The 21,838-nt window shown below is 57.5% G+C and overlaps 2 protein-coding genes across 3 annotated transcripts in view; one reads left to right on the top strand and one right to left on the bottom strand.

Moving 5' to 3' along the window:
- MEGF8 (multiple EGF like domains 8) overlaps positions 1-14,559 on the top strand; it is a 42,194-nt gene extending 27,635 nt beyond the window's left edge. Inside the window, exons 29-41 of one of the 2 annotated variants that reach the window (XM_026014014.2) lie at positions 355-518; positions 1,281-1,425; positions 2,244-2,475; positions 3,603-3,735; positions 3,839-4,052; positions 4,189-4,403; positions 8,172-8,379; positions 8,542-8,701; positions 9,029-9,221; positions 9,748-9,918; positions 10,023-10,153; positions 10,642-10,774; positions 11,717-14,559. In XM_026014014.2, the coding sequence (XP_025869799.2) occupies positions 355-518; positions 1,281-1,425; positions 2,244-2,475; positions 3,603-3,735; positions 3,839-4,052; positions 4,189-4,403; positions 8,172-8,379; positions 8,542-8,701; positions 9,029-9,221; positions 9,748-9,918; positions 10,023-10,153; positions 10,642-10,774; positions 11,717-12,985 (3,368 nt within the window). In that variant the 3' untranslated portion in view covers positions 12,986-14,559. The remainder of the gene's footprint in view (positions 1-354; positions 519-1,280; positions 1,426-2,243; positions 2,476-3,602; positions 3,736-3,838; positions 4,053-4,188; positions 4,404-8,171; positions 8,380-8,541; positions 8,702-9,028; positions 9,222-9,747; positions 9,919-10,022; positions 10,154-10,641; positions 10,775-11,716) is intronic. The other variant, XM_026014015.2, reaches the window with a different exon arrangement.
- A 4,330-nt stretch (positions 14,560-18,889) lies between these two features.
- Positions 18,890-21,046, bottom strand: CNFN (cornifelin). The gene is made up of 3 exons (XM_026014197.2): positions 19,716-21,046; positions 19,196-19,332; positions 18,890-19,104 (listed from the first exon to the last, which is right to left on the bottom strand). Exons 1-3 carry the CDS (start codon positions 19,822-19,824, stop codon positions 19,015-19,017), a joined length of 336 nt encoding a protein of 111 aa, XP_025869982.1. The 5' UTR covers positions 19,825-21,046; the 3' UTR covers positions 18,890-19,014.
- Positions 21,047-21,838: the final 792 nt, after the last annotated feature.

Raw genomic sequence — 21,838 nt, forward strand, 5'->3', positions numbered from 1 at the left:
TGAAAAGGTCAGCCTTTCTCTCTCTAGCCCAGGATAGGCTGCCCATCTCCAGCCCAGTGTCAGGGGGTCACCGTGTTCCTCTCCCGGGTGGGTCCTAGATCCCTGCCTCTCAGGTATTTTCCTTCTCCATTCTTTGCTCACTGTCCCTCCCCCGACCCAGGACACTCAGGTCACCCCGTCTCCCTCTCTTCCCTTGCCCAGAGTCTCTGGTGGTTGTCCTTTCGAGCCGTAGCGGGAAGGAGGGGTTGAGGAGAGTTCCTAGGTGGTGTGGCCCCAGGAAGGGGAGCCCAGGAAGGTGGGAGATTGTTCCTAATCAGCAGCCTCCCCCGTCTCTGCTCACTCCTTCCCCCCCAGGTCTCTACGGTCATTCTGCAGTGTACCACGAGGCCACGGACTCCCTCTACGTGTTTGGGGGTTTCCGCTTCCATGTGGAGTTGGCAGCCCCGTCCCCTGAGCTCTACTCCTTGCACTGTCCTGACCGCACCTGGAGCCTGCTGGCCCCTTCCCAGGGGGCAAAGGTCAGGAAGATAGGTGTACACAGACAGACACGGGGGGCAGGAAGGAGCGGGCCCCCCTTTTCCCAGCATCCCAGGGACTAGCTCAACCCTGGATTCCTACTCCCCTCCTTCCTAGTCCCCTCGACTGAACTGTGGCACCCCGCATGTCTCCCCTTCTTGCACTACGCACTTGGAGGGAAAAATCCTAGAGCAGGAGGTCAGAGGCCCGGTTTGGCCCCAGCTCTGCCCCACTCTGGGGGTGGCCCTGACAGGTCCCTCCACTCCCCAGCCTCCCCTTCTGGGCTGGGACTGAGCCTCGTGCCTCCTGCCTTCAAGGCCAAAGGAGGTAGATAGTGGGTGGGAGTCTGGACTCTGGATGTGCTGGGTAGAGACCATTGATTTTCCATCTGCAAACATCTTTCCAAGCCCTTTTGGGGACTGGACTATAAGGGAGGCCCGAGCTTCACCCCCAGGGTGCCCCCAGTCCAGCTGGTAAGGTCACACGAGAATTGCAGGATTCAGCGCAAGCAGCCTGGGCCAGCTTCCTGGGGAACAGCGCATGGCATGGGGCTTCTGGGAGTCCAGGGAAGGGAGATGGCCCTGGGGACTGCTCTGAAGAATGAAGGAGGTTTCCCGGAGGAAGGAGTGGAGTTTTGAGGGAGGTTAGGGTTGGGTGGGCTGGTGGTGGCTGAGGTGTGGGAGGGGTCAGGGTGGCAGGTGGGCTGAGGGGTGAGCAGAGGAGTATGGACTCTGACTGGCCATCCTGCGGTGTCTCCCCAACAGCCCCGGCCCCGGCTTTTCCACGCCTCAGCCCTGCTAGGGGACACCATGGTGGTCCTTGGGGGGCGCTCGGACCCTGATGAGTTCAGCAGCGATGTTCTACTCTACCAAGTCAACTGCAATGCCTGGCTCCTGCCTGACCTCACCCGTAAGTCCAGTGCTCCCCTTGGGAGCCCCTGTCCTGGGACACTCACTCATCACCCACGGCAAAGCTGCTTTCCCCTCTGTTACCTAAACACCTGCAGAGATGCCTGCCTTCTTTTTCTTTTCTTAGAAAGTGTATCTTTTGTTTTGATTATAAAAGTAATAATATTCATTGCATGTAATTGGTGAAATAAGAAAGAAAAATATCCCCCAGGATCCCGCTCTCTAGAGACAGCACTGTTAACGTGGGGCTGTTTCTTTTCCAGTCTGCTGTTCAGAGGCTGGAAAGGGGCCTGTACAGTGTCTGTTTCGCTTACTGGTGCAGGTGACTGCCTATGCTCTGGGCCTGCCTCCTTTTCTTTTTGCTTCTCTCTCTGACCCTGTCTCTAATTCCCTTTTGCCCAGAATCTATCTTGCTCGCTACTCTGTGACTTTCTCTCTCTCCCCCTGCGCCCCGCCTTTTTTTCCTAGAGGATTTAAAAAACTAGGCGAAATTCACATTAGAAAATGAACCCTTGTGAAATGAACGATGCAGTGGCACCTCATGCTTTCATGTTGTGCAGCCACCAACCTATGTCTTGTTCTAGAAGCTTGTGTCTTCATCCTTATCCCATTTTTTCTGCTTCCTTTTTCTGTTTGTGTCTCCCCTTTTTGGTCTTGCTTTCCATTCCAGTTTTCTTGCCCTTTCTGGCCTTCTGTCTCTGCTCTGTCTGTTCTGTGTCTACTGTCCTTAGCATGTCACTCTGCCCGACATCCCTCTCTGACTGGCATCTTTGTGGGGGCTCTCTTCCCTGAGTCTCTGAATGCTCTGTCTTTCCCCAGGCCCAGCCTCTGTGGGGCCCCCGATGGAGGAGTCTGTGGCCCATGCAGTGGCGGCGGTAGGGGGCCGCCTGTACCTCTCAGGGGGCTTTGGGGGAGTGGCCCTGGGCCGCCTGCTGGCCCTGACCCTACCCCCTGACCCCTGCCGCCTGCTGCCCTCACCCGAAGCCTGTAACCAGTCTGGGGCCTGTACTTGGTGCCATGGGGCCTGCTTGTCCGGGGACCAGGCTTATAGGTAACCATCATGACTGATCAGCACATGGGTGGGCAGTCTGGTGCCCTCTGAAGGGGGTTCTGTGCTAGGCCAGGCTTGCGGTGAGGCCTCAGGAGGGTACCATCAGGAGGATACCAGCTCCCATGGGAAAATGGTCAGCTGCCTCACAGGCAGGGTCAGGCTGGGGGACCCCTGAGTAGTCCTGCCTGTGGGCTGGGTTATCATCCAAGAATGTTTCCTGGAGGAGCTGGCTCTGAACAGACTCCTGAATGACCACAAGAGTTTAGACCAGCAAAGGTTCAGAAGTGGGGCTGTGCCTGGTGTATTTTAGAAGACCATCTGTACTAGGGGGAAATGAGACTAGAGTTGTGGGTGGGGATAGCTCAGAAAGGGCTTCCAGTGCCTGGCTGTGGCGCTGGGCTTCTGTTGTTTGGGAAGCCAGACATCTCAGGAAGATGAAAGGGCTGTCTTAGGTTCAGCACAAACTCTTTGGGCTACAGAATTATCCTGAACCAGTATGAGGCTACTAATGGGCTTGGCTAATCCCATTAAATGTGTCACTGTGTTTGCTCCTGAATTATTAAAGGGTTTGATTTATGGGGTGCTCCCCCGCACTTCACTAGGAGTGTTATGTAAGGGTGTACACCCACTGCTTTTCTAAAATCTGGAAAGTTCTGAAACGTGTGCCTTCAAAGATTTTGGGTAAGGGATTATGAACCTCCAGTGTGGGTGATGGGGAGCCAGGGAAGATTTGAGCGGGGGCGATCAGGGCCAGGCCTCGGCAGAAAGCCCTGGGGCTGTTGGGAAGGAGCCAGTAGTGAGGGGAGACTGTGGTTAGAGACCTTGGAGGAGGCTGAGGAGAAGGAGGCTGCAGTAAGAGGAAGAAGCCTGAACTGGGCAAGAGGCTGCAGGGGTGGGGAGTAGGGGATAGTGTCCAGTGTCTTGTGGGAGTGGCAGGGGAGACATGAAATCATTGCTGAGTAGGGTGGGGAAGAAGCAGCCTCGGGAGGCCGGGGCTGAGACCAGCCTGGGATGCACATGGGGGCCCTGCAGGACGATGCCCAGGAGGCACCAGGAAGGGGCGAGGCCAGGTGGTGGTAGTATGGGGTCTGGCTGGGTGTGCTGACCCAGGCCTCTTGCCTTCCCAGGCTGGGCTGCGGGGGCCCCCCCTGCTCCCCAATGCCTCGATCCCCCGAGGAATGTCGACGTCTCCGGACCTGCAGTGAGTGCCTGGCCCGCCATCCCCGGACCCTGCAGCCTGGAGATGGAGAGGTGAATGGGGTGGGTGTCTCAGGCACTTCAGCTGGGATTGGGTGGGAAGAGCCGAGTCAGGAGGGGTTCCAGGGACTCCGAGGAGCCTGCTGAGCTCCTGTTCCCCCACCAGGCATCGGCCCCCCGCTGTAAATGGTGCACCAACTGCCCGGAGGGTGCCTGCATCGGGCGGAATGGGTCTTGCACCTCGGAGAACGACTGTCGGATCAACCAGCGAGAGGTCTTCTGGGCTGGGAACTGCTCGGAGGCTGTGTGCGGGGCTGCCGACTGTGAGCAATGCACCAGAGAGGGCAAGTGCATGTGGACGAGGCAGTTCAAGAGAACAGGTAAGGCTGGCTCAGTTGGCAGGTCCCCCTCCTGGGGAGGTCCAGGGGGCCTGGACTCCTGGGCCCAAGGGATGGAGGAGGAGGGGAGGGGCCGACCGCCTGGACCAGGCTCTGATTCCTGTGTCCTTGACTCCAGGGGAGACCCGCCGCATTCTCTCAGTGCAGCCCACTTACGACTGGACGTGCTTCAGCCACTCTCTGCTGAACGTGTCCCCGATGCCAGTGGAATCATCGCCCCCACTCCCCTGCCCCACTCCCTGTCACCTCCTGCCCAACTGCACCTCCTGCCTGGACTCCAAGGGTGCGGACGGGGGCTGGCAGCACTGTGTCTGGAGCAGCAGCCTCCAGCAGGTACCGCTCAGGCTGGATGTCCAGGGGGCCCTCCCTACCCTAACCCTGCTCGCCTGTCCTGCCTCCTGCTCCATTTCCCTGGCTCTGGTCCCACCGTGGTGCTTCCTCTGTCCTCCTGCTTCCTCTCCTCTCCCACTGGCACCTCTTTCCTGGCTTCGTGAGTCTCCCTGTCACGTCTGCTGTGGACTCCACAGCCGGGTTCACACTCCCCCAGTCCTTCCTGTGACTGCTAATGCCATCTTGGCTTTCTCTCCCAAACCTCTGCACTTTCCTTCATCTCTTTCTCTGCTTTTGGAACTCCTGGTTGTAGGAAACAGAAACCTCAAGCTGTTTTTATTGTAAGGAATCGGGGTAGGAAGCATTGCTGCTCCATCCTTCTTGGGCCTCGTGGTTTCTAATCTCGGCTGCTCTCTGCACAGCCCCATCTGTGCTGGGCTTGATCATTCGGGCACTGGGCTTCATACGGCAGCCCTTGGCCTTTGGTCTATGTGACTTTCTAATTCCAGAGAAGACAGTCATCTCTGTGTTCCTCGGTTAGCTCATGTTCTTAAGGGGAGACTTCAGCTCAGCTCACAAGTTAGATATCCAGCCTTGACCCAGGGAGATGTGGCCAGGGACGGGTAGGAGTACATGGTTCTAACACAGCGGTTCAGACCCACTCATTTATGGCTGTGGGTTGGAGAGATGATTCCTTGTGGGCCTGTTCCGGGCAAGCCCTTTGTAGCTCAAGCTTCCTTATAGAATCCGTTCCAAAGATGCCTCTGCCTAGGATGATTTGGCCATCCCAGTGGCAGACACAAGCCCTTGGACCCTCAACCCCACCCCAGGGGGAGACAAGAAAGATTCACCTCCTGCCATCACATCTAGAAGCAGTGTCGTTGGGCCAGAGGTCTGGATCTCTGATTCCCAGTGATGTCCACATCTCATTCATCTTTCTTGGGGAACACCCATTCCACATGTGGCCATTCACCATCTCACAACATGTGAGCCTACGTGAATCTTTGGTAAAATAGGACCAGTAACAAAAGACCCACTGGGGTGTCATCCAGCACCAACAACCTGTTCTCCAATTCTCTGGACACCAACTGGGTATCTAACAACTCAGTTTATTCCTGACATTGCCCACCAGAGTTTGAGCCAGATCCTGCAAGGTTAAAGCCCCATAAGCCTGCCCCCATTTCTGAGGCAGTCATGACTGGAGACCACTTCTGACCAACCAGCTATAAACAAGGCGTCCTACCCCCGCCCCTGAGGGTTTGATAATTTGCTAGAATGGCTCACAGAACTCAGAGAAACAACTACTTATGAATACCAGTTTCCCATAAAGGTTGTAACTTAGGCAGAGCCAAGTGAAAGAGACGAATAGGACAAGGTACGGGGTGGATGCACAGAGCTTCCGCACCCCCTTGGGGCACACCATGCTTGTGGGGAGCTTTCTGAACCTCCATGTTCTTGAGTTTTTATGGACCCCCATCCCAGTCAGGGGGATGGACCCCCATCCCAGTCAGGGTGACTCTAAGCGCCAACCCATGAATCCCTTGGTCTTTGTGGTGACACCCTCCCTAAATCACCTCTTTAACATAATCTCAGGTATGAAATCAGCTTCTTGTGAATAGCAGAAGAGATACCAGCACTCAGGAAAAAAACAGGACTCCTGTAGTCCCACCGGCAGGTTGTATAAATTAAATGGGAGAGTGTATTTGGAGCCTGGGGCCCTGCTTGCGACTCAGTAAAAACCCAGTCGCACCCCAAGTTCTGCCCAGCGAGAGGATTCCCAACCTCCACTCTCTGTGACACACCCAGAGGGTCACCGCCGCAGGGTGGGCAGTGTTCCCAGTAAGGGTTCTCGGTGTGACCCTGCAGGGTGGGTCTCTAATCCACAGAGGCCTCATGGCCTTATGGTGATACGAGTTCTCCCCACATACTATTGAGATTCCCATCATCCGTGTCTGTGAGGACTCCAGGGACTGGGAGGCAACACCAGAGAGCCTGTCGGCAGGCACCCGCTTCTCCCCTAGCCCCTCCATGCTGCTCAGCGAGGCCAGAGGGAGCTGTGGAGCATGAGCCTCCAGCATAAAGTCAGTGCCACATGCAGATGTGAGAGCACTTCTGCTGGAACGTCGGATTTCTGTGCAATCTCCTAGCTTTGAAATGTTGGCTCAGGTTCTTAGCAGATGTGCAGACCAGACCCGTTATGATTTGGCTCAAGGGCAGCTGTTAACCACCAGGCATTGTTTGTTTGTTTGTTTGTTTTTAGATTTTATTTATTAGAGAGAGAGAGCACAGGCTTGGAGGAGAGGGAGAAGCAGACTCCCCCATGTGGGGCTTGATCTCAGGACTCCGGGATCATGACCTGAGCTGAAGGCAGATGCTTAACTGACTGAGCCACCCAGGCACACACACCACCACCTCCCCCCCCCCCCCCCCCGCCACCCGAGCATTGTTCTTTTGAATGACTTTGGCCTCAGAGCCTGGGATGGGGCGACAGTGCTCTCTTGCCTGGCTTCTCTTCACCAGGTTCTTTATTGAGCACCTTCCCTATGCCAGGCACTTTGTTAGGTTGTGGGCATCTGTCAGCACAAGCTAGAGTCCTACATTCGGAACTTATATCCCTATGTCTCTTCAGTGAACACCGGAGATGCAGTTCATGGTATTGGGCAGCATGGCGTATGGCCACTAGGGAGGTCACAGCAAAAGACGCTGTGCACACCGGGGACTTGGTTTCCCCCTCCCACCCTCCAGATTGCCCCACCATCTGCCAAGGGGTGCACTAAATTTAGATCTGGAACCTGGCTCCGGCAGTTCGGCAAGGCGCAGCTCACTGCTGGCCGGAACCGTCAGTGGGCTCAGAGCTCCGGCCACAGCGGTGAGGGCGTCTATTTCAGGATCGCGTGGTTGCTGAGTGCTGTCAGACAGCCCAGGCTAACCTCTGTCGTCTTTATACTTAAGGCCCAGACAGTAAATAAAATACTCTGACACCCTGAGGTAAGTTCCCAGGAGTCTGAGCCTCAATGCCCACCTTATCTGGGTCCCAGGACATGAGAAGTGATGGTGTGTGAGCTACTGGGCACCCCTGACCACAGATTCCACTTCCTAGCCTCTGTGGGAGGACCCTGTTGTCCCAGCAGCCAGCTCTACATTTTTCCTAAGTGATAGTGGCTTGCAGCCCCGCTCCTGTTACTAGTTTCTGTGTCCGTCTAGAATTGTTGCCTTCCTTTGGTTGTGAGAAACAGCTATGCACACTAAGTTGGTGGGGAAGGGGGAGACCTAACACCACCAGTCGCACAAACGCAGTGGTACCTCTTGCAGGCCAGGGTGGAAAGTGCAGCCAGGCCAGGCCTTTCCGTGGGATTGGAGACAGAGCCTGGAAAGCTACCCACCCCCTGCCCCCAGCTCCCACCACCAGCAGTTTTGGGTGTGTGGTCCTCATCAATGCTCCCTCCTGCATCTGCTCTTTTTCTGCGCCTCTCTTCTCTTCATTTGCTGTGATTTGCTCATGCAAACAGCCCCACCAGGCCTCATCTCCAGAATCTTCCAGTTTCAAGGATGCCCCAAGCCTGACTGCCATTGTGGACTCCCAGTTACAGATACTTGACAAGGAGAATGTGATGCGCCCATGCTGGTGTCCACTTTGGTCCAGCAGCTGTGGCCAGGGAGGGGCAAGAGCCCCGAGGAAGGGTACAGTCTGGGAAGACACTCAGGATATGTTTGATCCTCTGCCTCTTTTTTGCTGCCCACCTCATTTCTCATTTCTCCTCCCCTGTACAGTGCCTGAGCCCCTCCTACCTGCCCCTGCGATGTATGGCTGGAGGCTGTGGACGCCTGCTCCGAGGACCCGAGAGCTGCTCCCTGGGCTGTGCTCAGGCAACCCAGTGCGCCCTGTGCCTGCGGCGTCCCCACTGTGGCTGGTGTGCCTGGGGAGGCCAGGATGGGGGTGGCCACTGCCTGGAGGGTGGACTCAGCGGTCCCCGTGATGGTGAGATGGGCTAGGGGTGAGGTGAGAGGGCCTGACCCTGGGCTGGGGTCTGGCACAGAAAATCTGCCAGGGGAAAGGCTCAGGGGGAGGTGGAGTGAGGGCCCGGGTGGCTGGGTGGGTGCTGCAGAGGCACCCAGGTAAAGCTCAGTGTCCCTGTGCCAGGGCTGACGTGTGGGCGGCCTGAGGCCTCCTGGGCCTTCCTGTCCTGCCCCCCTGAGGATGAGTGTGCAAACGGGCACCACGACTGCAACGAGACGCAGAACTGCCACGACCGGCCGCATGGTTACGAGTGCAGCTGCAAGGCGGGCTACACTATGGACAAGTGAGTGGGTGGGGGTGGTGGGCCCAGGCAAGTGAGGCGGGAGAGCCTATGGGAGTAGGAAAGGGTGAGGCCTGGACCAGTGTATGTGTGAGGCATGGGATTCATCCAGGAAGGGGTGAAGGTGGAGGGGCAGGGTTGATGAGCTCATCGGGGCATGATGGAAAGAGGGAGGGTGGGAGGCTAACCCCTGAAGGAGGTGGAGGGTAGACCCTGGAAGGGGAGTGTGGAACCAAGGAGGAGCCACCAGTTGTGGGCAGTATAGTGGGGGCGGTAGGCTGACTGGAGCCCTGAGGTCACCTCCCCTGCCCTGACCCTCCACCCCTGCAGTGTGACCGGGCTGTGCCGCCCCGTGTGCGCCCAGGGCTGTGTGAATGGCTCATGTGTGGAGCCTGACCACTGCCGCTGCCACTTCGGCTTCGTTGGCCGCAACTGCTCCACAGAGTGTCGCTGCAACCGCCATAGCGAGTGCGCGGGTGTGGGGGCCCGTGACCACTGCCTCCTCTGCCGCAACCACACCAAGGTGGGCCGCCTAAGGGCCCCAGACGCGCCTCTGGGACAGACCCTGCCTTGCCTTCAGCCCATGCTCAGGTGTCTTGAGACTCACTCCAAGTCCTGATAAGCCAGGTCCAGGGAGGAGGTGGCGTAGCCCTAACCCAAGGGGATGCAGGGAGATTTGGGGGCTGCTGTCTGCATTTGTGTCAGAGAGGGGCCACCTCGGAATAGTGGACAGAGGGAGTGCTGGGCTAGGGATGCTGGTCCCAGGGAGGAGGACTTAGGATGGTGTAGGGAAGGCCTTTCTGAGCTCACACTTTGGGCCGGATGGGCATGAACACAACCCCCCCCCCACCACCACACCCTGCCGGTCACTGGAGGTATGCAAGCGAAGGCAGAAAGCTAAGTTGCACAAGGGCTGGGATGGCCCAAACCAGGTGCCCGAGCCCCTGCTGCCCTCCCGTGGTGCTCTCAGAGTGCCCCTTTCCCACTCCCAACTCGTACCCACCCCATGATTCTCCACCTCCTCTGACCACCCCATCCCTCGTTTCTAGGGCAGCCACTGTGAGCAGTGCCTCCCCTTGTTCGTGGGTTCGGCTGTGGGGGGCGGGACCTGCCGGCCCTGCCACGCCTTCTGTCGTGGCAACAGCCACGTCTGCGTCTCCAGGAAAGAGCTCGAAATGGCCAGGAAGGAGCCAGAGAAGTATCCGCTGGATCCAGAGGAGGTAAAAGGGCTGCAGTCCAGGACTCCTGGGTCTGAGGAGCTGTGACTCAGGGAGGAGGGGGGTGTCCACACCTTTTTGTGATCACCCCATCTTTCCTTGGCCAGATTGAAAACTGGGTGACAGAGGGGCCTAGTGAAGATGAGGCTGTGTGTGTGAACTGCCAGAACAACAGCTATGGGGACAAATGCGAGAGCTGCCTGCACGGCTACTTCCTCCTGGATGGGAAGTGCACCAAGTGAGAAGGGGGGCCTGGGACCCTTGCCCTGCCCACTCCCCCCACCGAGCTCTCTGCCCTCAGTCGGGAGCCGACGACAACCCCAGGGAGGCCCCCAGCTCAGGCAAAGTTGGGGGCAATAAGCCAGGCTGTGGTGGGAGGCCCCCTGCCCCAGAGGCCAGCGCTGGCAACAGGCTACAGAGAGTCCCCCGTGGAGACTGGTGGGCAGAGAGAGAGCTGCCGAGGGCCGAGGCCTTGGGACAGCCTCCCATCCCAGCCCTTCCTTCCGATCGGTCGCTAGACTCTGGAGTCATTCCAACCTGGCTTCAAATCCAGACCTTGCTACTTACTGGCTCCATGGCCTTGGGCAAATGGCTTGCCCCCGCTGTGAGCCTCAGTTTCCCCTTCTCGCCTATTGGTCGGATTGGAGCTCACATATGCAGCCTGGACCCCTAGGCTCCCCTAGGTCAGGGGAGCTCTGTGACCCCCATCTTCTTCCCCTTCCTCAGATGCCAGTGTAATGGCCATGCAGACACATGTAACGAACAGGATGGGACGGGCTGCCCATGTCAGAACAATACGGAGACGGGCACGTGCCAGGGCAGCTCCCCCAGCGACCGTCGAGATTGCTACAAGTACCAGGTATGGTGGAGAAGCGAGTTCCAGGCCAGGGGACCCACACCCTGAGAGGTCCACTCGTGCATTCAGCACTTAATTACTGGGCACCTACTATGTGCCAGGTAATGTGGGAGTGTGGGAGTCACTGGGACGCAGGAGGGAACCAAATGGGCAAAGTGTTCTGCCCTCAGGAAACGTACATTCCTGTGGAGGAATCAGCAACAAACAAATGAATAAGTTAGATGCACAGTATGCTGGTGATGAGCCGTTAGGAGAAAGGAAGGCCGGTGCTGCGGAGTGGGAATGGTAGGCATGATGACCAACGAGGCCTTAGTGAGAGGGTGACACTTGAGAAAAGACCTGATGTAGAGAGTGAGCCAGGCAGGAGGATCAGCCAGTGCAAAGGCCCGGGGGTGGGACATACCTTATGCAGTCTAGAAATGGCAAGGCTGGCAGGTGAGGTTGGCCCACCCTGTGCTGTGCTTGGGGCTTCGGCAGTCCCGTGAACGAGCCCTGTTTACTGTTTGGGTATAGAGGAAGATCTCCAGTTCAGTGAGGTTAAGTCCCTAGTCCGAGGCCACACAGGTAGCAGGGAGGTAGAGGCAGGCTCAACAGAGCTCTTTATCACTGTGCCTGAGTTCCAGAGGCCTCCTCATCAGGGTGCTGTGGCAACTGGGGATGACAGCAGGGATATATCACTGTGCCTGAGTTCCAGAGGCCTCCGCATCAGGGTGCTGTGGCCACTGGGGATGACAGCAGGGATAGCAGTGCTGGAGTGTCAGGTCCTGATGGCTTCCACACGGTGTCAGGGAGGTCTGGGGGTCAGGGTGGGGGTGGTCACGGTCACAAGGAAGCTACTAGGGATTCGGAGCCTGGAGCAGTAGCTACCCACTGATTGGTACAGAATGTCACTACTACATGTGCTGGCCCCTGAGCTCGGCCCTGATCGCCACCCTTTTCCTGCAGTGCGCCAAGTGCCGGGAGTCATTCCACGGGAGCCCACTGGGTGGCCAGCAATGCTACCGTCTCATCTCTGTGGAGCAGGAGTGCTGTCTAGACCCCACGTCCCAGACCAACTGCTTCCATGAACCCAAGCGCCGAGCCCTGGGCCCTGGCCGCACCGTCCTCTTTGGCGTGCAGCCCAAGTTCACCAATGTGGACATCCGCCTGACGCTGGATGTGACCTTCGGTGCTGTGGACCTCTATGTCTCCACCTCCTACGACACCTTTGTGGTCCGTGTGGCCCCTGACACAGGCGTCCACACCGTGCATATCCAGCCACCTCCGCCGCCACCGCCTCCCCCACCCCCTGCTGATGGCGGACCCCGGGTGGCCGGGGACCCAGGGGGACCCGGGGCCGGGAATGGGCCAGGCACCCCGGCCGAGCCACGGGTGCGGGAAGTGTGGCCACGGGGCCTGATCACCTACGTGACCGTGACTGAGCCGTCGGCGGTGCTTGTGGTCCGTGGCGTGCGGGACCGGCTGGTCATCACCTACCCGCATGAGCATCACGCTCTCAAGTCCAGCCGCTTTTACCTGCTCCTGCTGGGCGTGGGGGACCCAAGTGGGCCTGGCGCCAATGGCTCGGCTGACTCGCAGGGCCTGCTCTTCTTCCGGCAGGACCAGGCCCACATCGACCTGTTTGTCTTCTTCTCTGTCTTCTTCTCCTGCTTCTTTCTCTTCCTCTCGCTCTGTGTGCTCCTCTGGAAGGCCAAACAGGCCCTGGACCAGCGGCAGGAACAGCGCCGGCATCTGCAAGAGATGACCAAGATGGCCAGCCGCCCTTTTGCTAAGGTCACCGTCTGCTTCCCACCCGACCCTGCTGCCCCAGCGCCTGCCTGGAAGCCGGCTGGGCTCCCACCGCCCACCTTCCGCCGTTCAGAACCCTTCTTGGCACCCCTACTGCTGACAGGGGCCGGTGGGCCCTGGGGACCCGTGGGAGGAGGCTGCTGCCCGCCAGCCATCCCTGCCACGACTGCCGGCCTGCGAGCCGGGCCTATCACCCTCGAGCCCACCGAAGATGGCATGGCTGGTGTGGCCACTCTGCTGCTCCAGCTGCCTGGAGGACCCCAAGCACCCAACGGTGCCTGCCTGGGCTCAGCCCTCGTCACACTGAGACACAGGCTGCATGAATACTGTGGGGGCGGCGGGGGTGCCGGGGGCAGTGGGCACGGGGCTGGTGCAGGCCGAAAGGGGCTGTTGAGCCAGGACAATCTCACCAGCATGTCCCTCTGACCCGCAGTGGGGTTCTCAGCTGCGGCAGCTGAGTGCCTGGATGATGTCGCCCTGGACTTGGGGCTCCTCCTCCCGGGGGGCCCCGGGACCCTGTGTCCTCTGAGACCTCTGGCTCCCTTTCCCTGGGGCTCCCCAGACAGGGCATTCAACGTTCTGCATTCAACGATTATTTATTGACTACTTCCTATATGCCAGGCAGTGTTGAAGGCCCTGGGCCAAGCAGAAATTGAGACCAGTTCCCTGATCTTGTGGGACTTAGGGTCTAGTGGAGGGAGACGCTTGGTGCGTGCCAGCACTTGCACACATGCACACAGATGAGTAGGATCATGTCTGTGCAGAAGGGCCATGGGTGATCACAGGATGTGGTCGTGAGGGATGGCGGGGTAGAGTCAGCTGGGCACTTGGAGAAGCTAGGTCTAATGACGGAGAGAACTGGCCACGGGGAGAACTCTGGGGAGTGGGGCCTAGGCAGCAGGAGCTGCAAGGACAAAGCCCAGGGGTGGGAACCAGTGTGCTTTATTGGAGGGATCGTAGAGATGGTCAGTGTGACCTAGATGGAGTGTGGAAAGGAGGTGAGGTTGGGGACAGGCAGGGGTGGGCATTAGCCAGGGCCCTGTCGGCCCCAGATGGGGTTTGGAACTTTATTCTCAGGGCAATGGGAAGCCGTGGGACAGGTTTAGGAGGGGGAGTGACAGGATCCGATGTATCTATTCAAGAGGTCACTCAGCTGTGGTGTGGAGAATGGGCCAGAGGTGACAAGAGATGACAATGGGCTGGACTAGGTTGGTGGCGGGGAGGGGGTGGGTCAGGGACAGGTGCAGGATGTGTGTGGGAGGAGTAAAGGATGATGTGGATGTTGGGGTGAGGGAGGGTGGAATCCAGGACCATATCAAGTCTGTGGCCCGAACTAGGGGCAGACTAGGGCGTGTGGGGAGGATCAGAGGTCCGGTCTTAGACTCTAGGATGCTCGTTAGGCATCACTTCTATCGGGTCCAGCCAGGGAGACAGACTGAGTGCAGGGGATTGGCTGGACTGGTGAGGGACTCAGCTGTCAGAGGTGGGATGGTGAGGCAGCCCAGGGCTCTAGGCTGGAGGGACAAAGCTCAGATGATGTTGACCCTAGCATCAGGGTCACCTGGCTCAGCAGGAGTCCCAGGAGACAAAGCTTGAGATGCTGCCCCAGGGAGTAGGGGGTTGTGTGTGTGGTGGGCGAGGTACCAGGGCAGGAGATGGAGATGGTGGGATCTTCAGTGCACAGCTCTCTCCCCAGACCGTGCTGCTTTGAAGACTTGTGGGCTCTCTCGGCGCTGCTCCCGCCCACCTGGCCACCACCTTGGACTTCCGAGCTCATGTCTGCTTGAGGACCACCCCCCTCCTACCCATCTTGAACTTGGAACTTCTTTTGCAAGACTCCATCCCTGAGCTGTGTTTTTGGACCTTGAGGAGCTGGGCGCTGCCTCTTCTCTGCTGGGAGCTTCTGTCCAAGAGACCTGTCCATGTGTGTATGTGCCTGAGGTCAGAGGCTGAAAGGTGGGGAGCAGGTGAAGCAGCAAATAAAGAGTGTGGGGAAGGCCGGTGTCTGAGCGCTGTCTGCATGCAGGAAATGGGGTGTCTTGTTTCTCTGAACCGCACCGAATGTGGAGAAGTCCAGTCGGGGTGCTTACCTTGGTGACCCTTCGGAGCCACACGGCTGGGCCTGGCTCCACCCTGCCTCCCCAAGGAGGGGTGTTGGGGTGGGGCCACTACGGAAGCTCTCGATCATTATTGGAAAGGACGGACCTGGGGGACAGGAGGGTGTCGATCCCTGTTGCAGGGAGACCCATTTGTTTCAGGAGACCGGCTGCCTTGGTCTCAGGCTTGGTTTTGTTCTGGCCTCTGACAGAAGCGTTGAGGCAGCGGAGAGACCAAGCCACCCCAACGTGATGAGTTTTCTCAAATCCAAAAAGGCTCTCATGGCCCAAACGGGGAGCATCACGGGAGCCTTCATCTGCCAGGCCCCCAGGGCAAGCAGGCGCCATGGCGCAGGCGGTGGCAGTGTGCCCTCAGTGGAAGTCTGGCTGAGAGTTCACGACACATGTTCCCGTTGGGCCAGCCTCTGGCACACACTGGCAGCTTCATCTGATGTTTAGCCCAAGACCTGGCAGTGAGGTGCGCCTAGGGAGTGTTTGGGTCTCCAGTATGGCCCCTGAAAATCATAGATATATGGGCAACTTTTTTTTTTTCTCTTAAAAGTTTTTATTCATCAGAGACACAGAGAGAGGCAGAGACACAGGCAGAGGGAATAGCAGGCGCCCTGTGGGGAGCCCGATGTGGGACTCGATCCCAGGACTCTGGGATCATGACCTCAGCTGAAGGCAGACGCTCAACCACTGAGTCCCCAGGTGCCCTGCAGGTTCCTACTTAGCCTACCTAGCTGAGTGCTGCTGACCCAGCACAGAGCAGGCGGTAGGGGCAGGTGTTCAAAAAGGCCAATTTCTAAAAAAAACAAAAAACAACAACAACAAAAAAAACAATTTCTGCTGGGGATAAGGCACAATTTCCCAACCGGGAAGCTCACCAGAAGTGAGCCATACATACTGCCGCAGGGAGTCCACAGCCAGTGGAGAGCTCATCTGTGACCAGGAAGGAGCTAAGGTGGCTCTCCAAGACTCGTCTGTGTTATGATCAGACCTTTGGGAAGGCCTCTCCCTGGTCACCACCCCATGACTCTGCCCTCCCGAGCAGGGTGTTTGCTCTGTGGCTGCACCCTTTGTCTGGGATGCAGAGCCGCCTTCCCAGCTCCCATCTGTAGGTGCGGATGCCCCTGCATGAATGCCCCATAGCACATGGTCCACGTCAGCCCGCGGCTGGCACCTCCCCCTGGTGTCCATGTACCTGAAAGCATGAGGCTCAGGGACCATGAGAGAAACACTGAGCACTGGGTGCTGAAGTTCTGGACCCTGTTCTGTGTATGGCCATCAATGCCTTGGGGACTTCAGGAAAGTGGGGGGTAGAATTTCACCAAGGACCTACAGCATTACAGGCAGGGTGCTGGGTGCTTGTTATGAGTCTTTTTTTGTTGTTTAAAGATTTTATTCATTCATGAGAGAGAGAGAGAGAGACAGGCAGATGGAGAAGCAGGCTCAATGCCGGGAGCCCAACGTGGGACTCGATCCTGGGTCTCCAGGATCACACCCTGGGCTGAAGGCGGTGCTAAACCGCTGAGCCACCTGGGCTGCCCTGGTATGAGTCTTTTATTCTTCCCAACATCAGTGCTGGGAGGTATAGGTTTGTTCCCCCATTTTGTGGATTTGGAAACTAAGTCCCTTGCCTAAGCACTCAGGGCAGATTGACAGATGAGCCCAGATTCTGGTGCAAGCCTATCTGACTGCCTGTTGTCCCCCACTCCCAATTACCTCTAAAATCATGTCCCTTTTCTGTGATGTCTCCCACCTGTCATCACTCATCTCTACCTGCAGTGGGCTCCACACTGTTCTAGGTGCTGGGGACACTGCAGTGATCAAGATCCCTGCCCTCATGGAGCTGACAAGCCAGCAGGAAGCCAGATGATAAATAAATAAATGATGTGGTATGTCGATATATGACCAGAAAAATAAGGTGATGAAGGAAGGGAAAGGGGTTGGTACTTGCTATGTAATATAAGATGGAAGGGAAGGCCTCTCAAGATGACGTATGAGCAGAAGTGAAGGAATGAACCATAGGGACAACTTAGGGAAGAGAATTCAAGGTTGACAGAAAAGCTAGTGCAAAGGCCCTGAGGGGGAAGCACGACTATCATTTTAGAGAAACAACCGAGGGACTCCTATGCTTGGAGTTGAGGGAATAAGGAGGAGATAAGGTCACAGGGAAAGCAGGTCCTTGGGCCACAGTGAAGACTCTGGCTTGAACTCTGTGCAGGAGGAGACATGAGAGGGTTGCGAGCACAGGAGGGATGTGACCTAACTCAGGTATTCATGGGGCTTCTCTGTGGGAGGAAACTAAAGATGTGAATATAGGGCAGGGAGCCCAGTGAAGAGCCACTGCATTAGTTTAGGCTGAAGAGGAGGGTGACTGGAACTAGGTGGGCGCAGCGGAGTAGGAAGAAGTAAAGTTCTGGATATATTCTGAAAGTAGAACCAACAGAATTAGTTGACAGATTGGGACCTGGGGTAACAAAGTGAGCAGCTGGAAAGATGGGGTTTGCTATGTCCTGAGAGGGAAATGGGAGAAGCAGGTTATGGGTGGGGAATCAGGTTAGGTTTTATTTTTATTTTCTCTTTTTGCAAAGGGGGTGCACTTGCAGGGTAGGGAAGGTAGGGGGAGAGACAATCTCAACCAGGCTCCATGCCCAGTGCAAAGCCTTTGGTGGGGACTCAGCCTCACAACCCTGAGATCACGACTTGAGCCAGAATCAAGAATCAGATGCTTAACCAACTGACCCATCAGGTGACTTTGGAGTTAGGTTTTTTATTTTTATTTTTTTTAATATTTTATTTATTTATGAGAGACAGAGAGAGAGAGAGAAAGGCAGGGACACAGGCAGAGGGAGAAGCAGGCTCCCTGTGGGGCTCAGTCCAGGACCCCAGGATCACGACCTGAGCCAAAGGCAGACGCTCAACCGCTGAGCCACCCAGGTGCCCCTAGGTTTTAAATTTGAGATGCCAGGGATCCCTGGGTGGCTCACTGGTTTAGTGCTTGCCTTCAGCCCAGGGCATGATCCTGGAGACCGGGATCGAGTCCCACATCAGGCTCCCTGCATGGAGCCTGCTTCTCTCTCTGCCTGTGTCTCTGCCTCCTCTCTCTCTCTCTGTCTCTGCCTCTCTCTTTCTGTGTGTCTCTCATGAATAAATGAATAAAATCTTTAAAAATAAATAAATAAATTTGAGATGGCCGTTAGATATTCCAAGTGAAGATATCACTTGATGGTTGGATACACAGATGGAAAGAAAGAATACCAGCAAATAATACAAATAACAGAATAGTATAATATTATTACACATAGTAATATTAACAAGCTTATTTTTTAAAAGATTTATTTATTTATGATAGACATAGAGAGAGAGAGAGAGAGAGAGGCAGAGACACAGGAGGAGGGAGAAGCAGGCTCCATGCCGGGAGCCCGACGCGGGACTCCAGGATTGGAGAAGGTGGACACGGAGAGCCCTGGGCCAAAGGCAGGCGCCAAACCGCTGAGCCACCCAGGGATCCCCTATTAACAAGCTTATTAAGCTCACTCTTTGGTCTTTCCATCTGTTCTATGTCTTGCTCACACAGTAGCCATATGACATATTAGGGATTATCCTCAGAGGAGGAAACAGACTCAGAGAGGCTAACTAACTCACTAAGATAACACGCGTAGTCAGTGGCAAGATTCAAGATCAGATCTTAGGTCTGCCCAATTTTGAGACCAGATTTTCTAATCTGCTAGTTGCTTTTGCAATAAAGAAAACTGGGTGATCCTTAAGGATTAGTTTCAGCTCCAGAGAGCCTTAAACCTGGTAGTTCTTTGCTTTGGAGACAAAGGACCCTCCCTCCCCAAACCTGTTACCATTGTGTGTAGGTCAAGAGTCAGTAAGTATTGACTTAGTGGAGATAGGGGGTGGGGGAGGGGCTCTCTTAAACTTTTTTCTTGGAGTGTCTAAACTCTATCAAGACAGCTTTTTCTGGTTTTGCTTATTTTCAGGGTCCACGCAGACCGTTGGTTGGGCAGCTTAAGAGGTTAGTGGTTTCACTTTGTGAATGAGGACTGAATGAGGTTTAGAGAGGTAAGAGACTTGCCAATGTCTTCCACAGCAGGTTGGGGTCAAGGATCTGACTCCGGAACTCCTTCCACACCTAGGCATCTTCCCTGTGTCCCCACACCCCTCACCAAGCCTCCTCCTCCACCCAGATTCCTTCCCTGGGACCAAAAGAATGTAGGCGGAGTTGGTTTTCAGGTTTTTATTGTGGGTGTATTTCTGGTAGCGGGACAGGGCGTGGGGGCAGGCCCTCCCAGGAGGGGGCAGAGGAGGCCGGCCGGGGTGGAGGAGGAGGCGCCCGGGGGAGCCTCCTCACTCCCGGATCTTCAATTCCCGCGCCATCTGACAGAGGGCGCAGGGCAAACAGAAGGTGAGGGCCGCCCAGTCGTGCCCCACGGAGCCCTAGAGGGTGGGAGAGAGAGGTCAGGAGCCCGGCCGCGGCCCGGGAGGCCCGTGTCCCCCGCCCGGCCCCGGCCCCGCCCCGCCGGCGCACCTGGATGTGATAGCGCTCCCGCATGCCGGTGCGCAGGGAGTGCAGGCCTCCGGGCAGGTAGGGCGCGCAGCAGCACTCCCCGAAGTCGTCGGAGATGCGGCAGGCCAGGCACAGGGGGGCGAAGGTGCCGCACAGACCTGGGGCGGGCGCAGGGCCGTCAGAGGCGGACCCAGGGCGCCGGGCCGGCTCGCCTCGGGGAGAGGCCAAGGCAGGTAGCGCAGCGCCCAGTCCAGAGTCCGGGGGAATTAAGGGTCCCAGCGCGGGGGGTTTAGAGGCTGGGGGGTAGGGTTGGGAGGGGGAGCTGGGGCCACAATGAGGAAAATAGAGGGTGCACGGGGGAGGTTGAGAGTCTGAGGCGGGAGCTGGAAGGGAGTGAGGTCAGGATTCTAGGGCCTTTGGAGGTGGGAGGAAGGGGTGGGGGGTTAGACTGTGGGAATTCAGGGTAATCCAAGGAAGAGAGGGGAGTGAGGTCAGTGAGCCCCCCCCCGCCCCCCCCAGCCTGGGAGCGGCAGGTACTCACAGACGGGCATGTCATTGCAGCAGTCGGTGAGGCCCGTGTGCCAGTCACTGAGCTGGGTCTGGTAGCAGCTGCTGGCGCACTGGGGCTGACTGGTCACTGGGTAGGACATGGCTGCAAAGGTGGTGGGCCAGGGTCAGGGGGCAGCCTGACAGCCTCTCCTGGACCCTACCTCCCTGCTGCCCCTTCCCCTGCCGGGCAGGTCTGGGCAGGGCCACCAGGCCGCCCACTGAGGGGACACCACTGCACCCCCCTTCCTTTCTGCCACGTTTGGGTGCTGACACCCCAGTGTGTCCCCATCGCCACTGCCTCCTGCACATCTGGTTGAGCTGTGAGTGGGGAACTCCTGCACGTCTGGGGAAGGGTGGTCCGGGCAGGACCTAGACGTGCTGCTGCCTCCTCCACGTCTGGGCCTGGGGTGCTGGGTTCCCGCATTTCCAGGGACCTCTGGGATGCAATCAGGTGCCATCTGTCTTCGAAGCCAGGGCGCCCAGGGGAGGGAAGCAGCCAGGTTCCAGGGACTGGAAGGGTTGCTGGTCCATCCAGAGATCCCACCTTTGCCTTTCACGTTGTCGTGCATCTCAAACTGCATCTTGCTGGCCCTGAGGATGTGGCGTTGGGGACGGCAGAGGTGGCGGCGGTGACAGTGGCAGGTCTGTCCAAGGGATGCTGGATACTGGGGAGGGGTGGGCAAGGAGCAGGGGCACTGGGGGCTGGGTTCTCAGGGGGAAGGGCACTGGGGAGAAAGAGGTCAAGTCAGCCTGCCAGCTCAGAGAAACATGGAGTAGGGGTGTATGGACTGGGGGCGAGAAACTCGCCCATCTCTGTACAGCTGCCCGACAGACCCCAGAGGACCTTCCTTATACCAGAGGTAGAGCTGGAGGCAGAGACCAAGAGACGGAGACAGGCAGAGTTAGAGACACGGGGAGAAAGAGACCTGAACCAGGTGCCCATAGAAGATGCCATCAGTAACACACCTGCCCGGTGCTTTGCCTTCTCTGCAAGCCCATTTCCCAGATGGAACACTGAGCCTCAGAGAGGTGAAGAGAAATCCCCGCATCCCAAGCCAAGGGGGTTAATAGAGGCAGTACGGGGCCCCAGGACTTCCAAATTCAACCCCACACCACTCAGGTTGAGAAGGTGGACACGGAGAGCATTGAGAAAGACAGAGATGTTCACAGAGACAGTCAGAGAGATGCAAGGAGACAGAGATGTCAGTGGAGCGAGGTGGGGGTGCACAGACCAGAGGGCTGTGGGCAGATGCTCCTACCTGCAGGACTGGCGATGGGCGATGGCGATGATACAGGCAGGTGTGGGTGAGCCAGGCACTGAGTTCTGTCTCTGGCCAGGAGCTGCTTATATTGGGGCGGCCACTCAGCCCTGGGCGGGGCTCTGACGGAGGTACCCAGGGAGCCCAGCCGGTCTGGCTGACCCTCTTCCCTCCCCCCCGCAGGAATTCCTCTCCCCTGGCCCCATCCTCCATCCCCCCTTTACACTCCAGCTCTTGTGGGACCAAGGAAGTCAGGGAGGGGGCCAGGGATGTGGATGGGAGTAGCGGGTGTGGGGGGGGGCAGGGGATGTGGTGCAGGGAGTGCTGTTGGGTGAGACAGAGAAGGACGAAGATCTGGGGAAAAACAGCACAGGGGAGCTAGGTTCAGAGGGGAGACACAAAGGAGGGAAGTGAAGGAAGGAATGGGGGTGTGGGGGAGTGCAGTGGGGGTGCCCCTGCGAGGGCCTCTCCTGTTCCCCCTCAGTGAGGTTCCCACTTCCCTCCCATTTGGGGCCACCAGGCACGTGGGGGGGCAGTGTGTTTTGGGGGTGACTCATGCTGAAACCAAAGTAAATATATGCAACTCACTCTACCTTCAAACTGGGAAGGGAGGAGGCTGGGAATTGAGATGCTGTAGTTCTGGAGGAGGTGGATGTGGCCCAGGACTAAGGACGGGGTGGTGGTGGGCAGTGGTGTGTGATTAACAGAGCAGATGGGGGGTGGCAGCTGGACTCCTGGGTCCCAGGGAGGAGAGACTGGGGCTTCATGTGGGCCCCTAATAGAGGAGGGAGAAGGGCTCAGGTTCTCCGTCTGAGGGGGGAGGGCCGGGGTTGTAGACTCTTGCGCTAGGCGAGGC

The sequence above is a fragment of the Vulpes vulpes genome, chromosome 1, assembly GCF_048418805.1.
Source record: "Vulpes vulpes isolate BD-2025 chromosome 1, VulVul3, whole genome shotgun sequence".
Lineage (NCBI taxonomy): Eukaryota > Metazoa > Chordata > Mammalia > Carnivora > Canidae > Vulpes > Vulpes vulpes.

Coding starts and splice junctions, on each gene's coding strand:
- CNFN (XM_026014197.2), bottom strand. CDS start 19,824: ATGTCCTACCCAGTGACCAGTCAGCCCCAGTGCGCCAGCAGCTGCTAC. Junction 19,333..19,715: donor CTGCAATGACATGCCCGTCT/GTGAGTACCTGC, acceptor CGCCCGCCCCAG/GTCTGTGCGGCACCTTCGCC. Junction 19,105..19,195: donor GGGAGCGCTATCACATCCAG/GTGCGCCGGCGG, acceptor CCCACCCTCTAG/GGCTCCGTGGGGCACGACTG.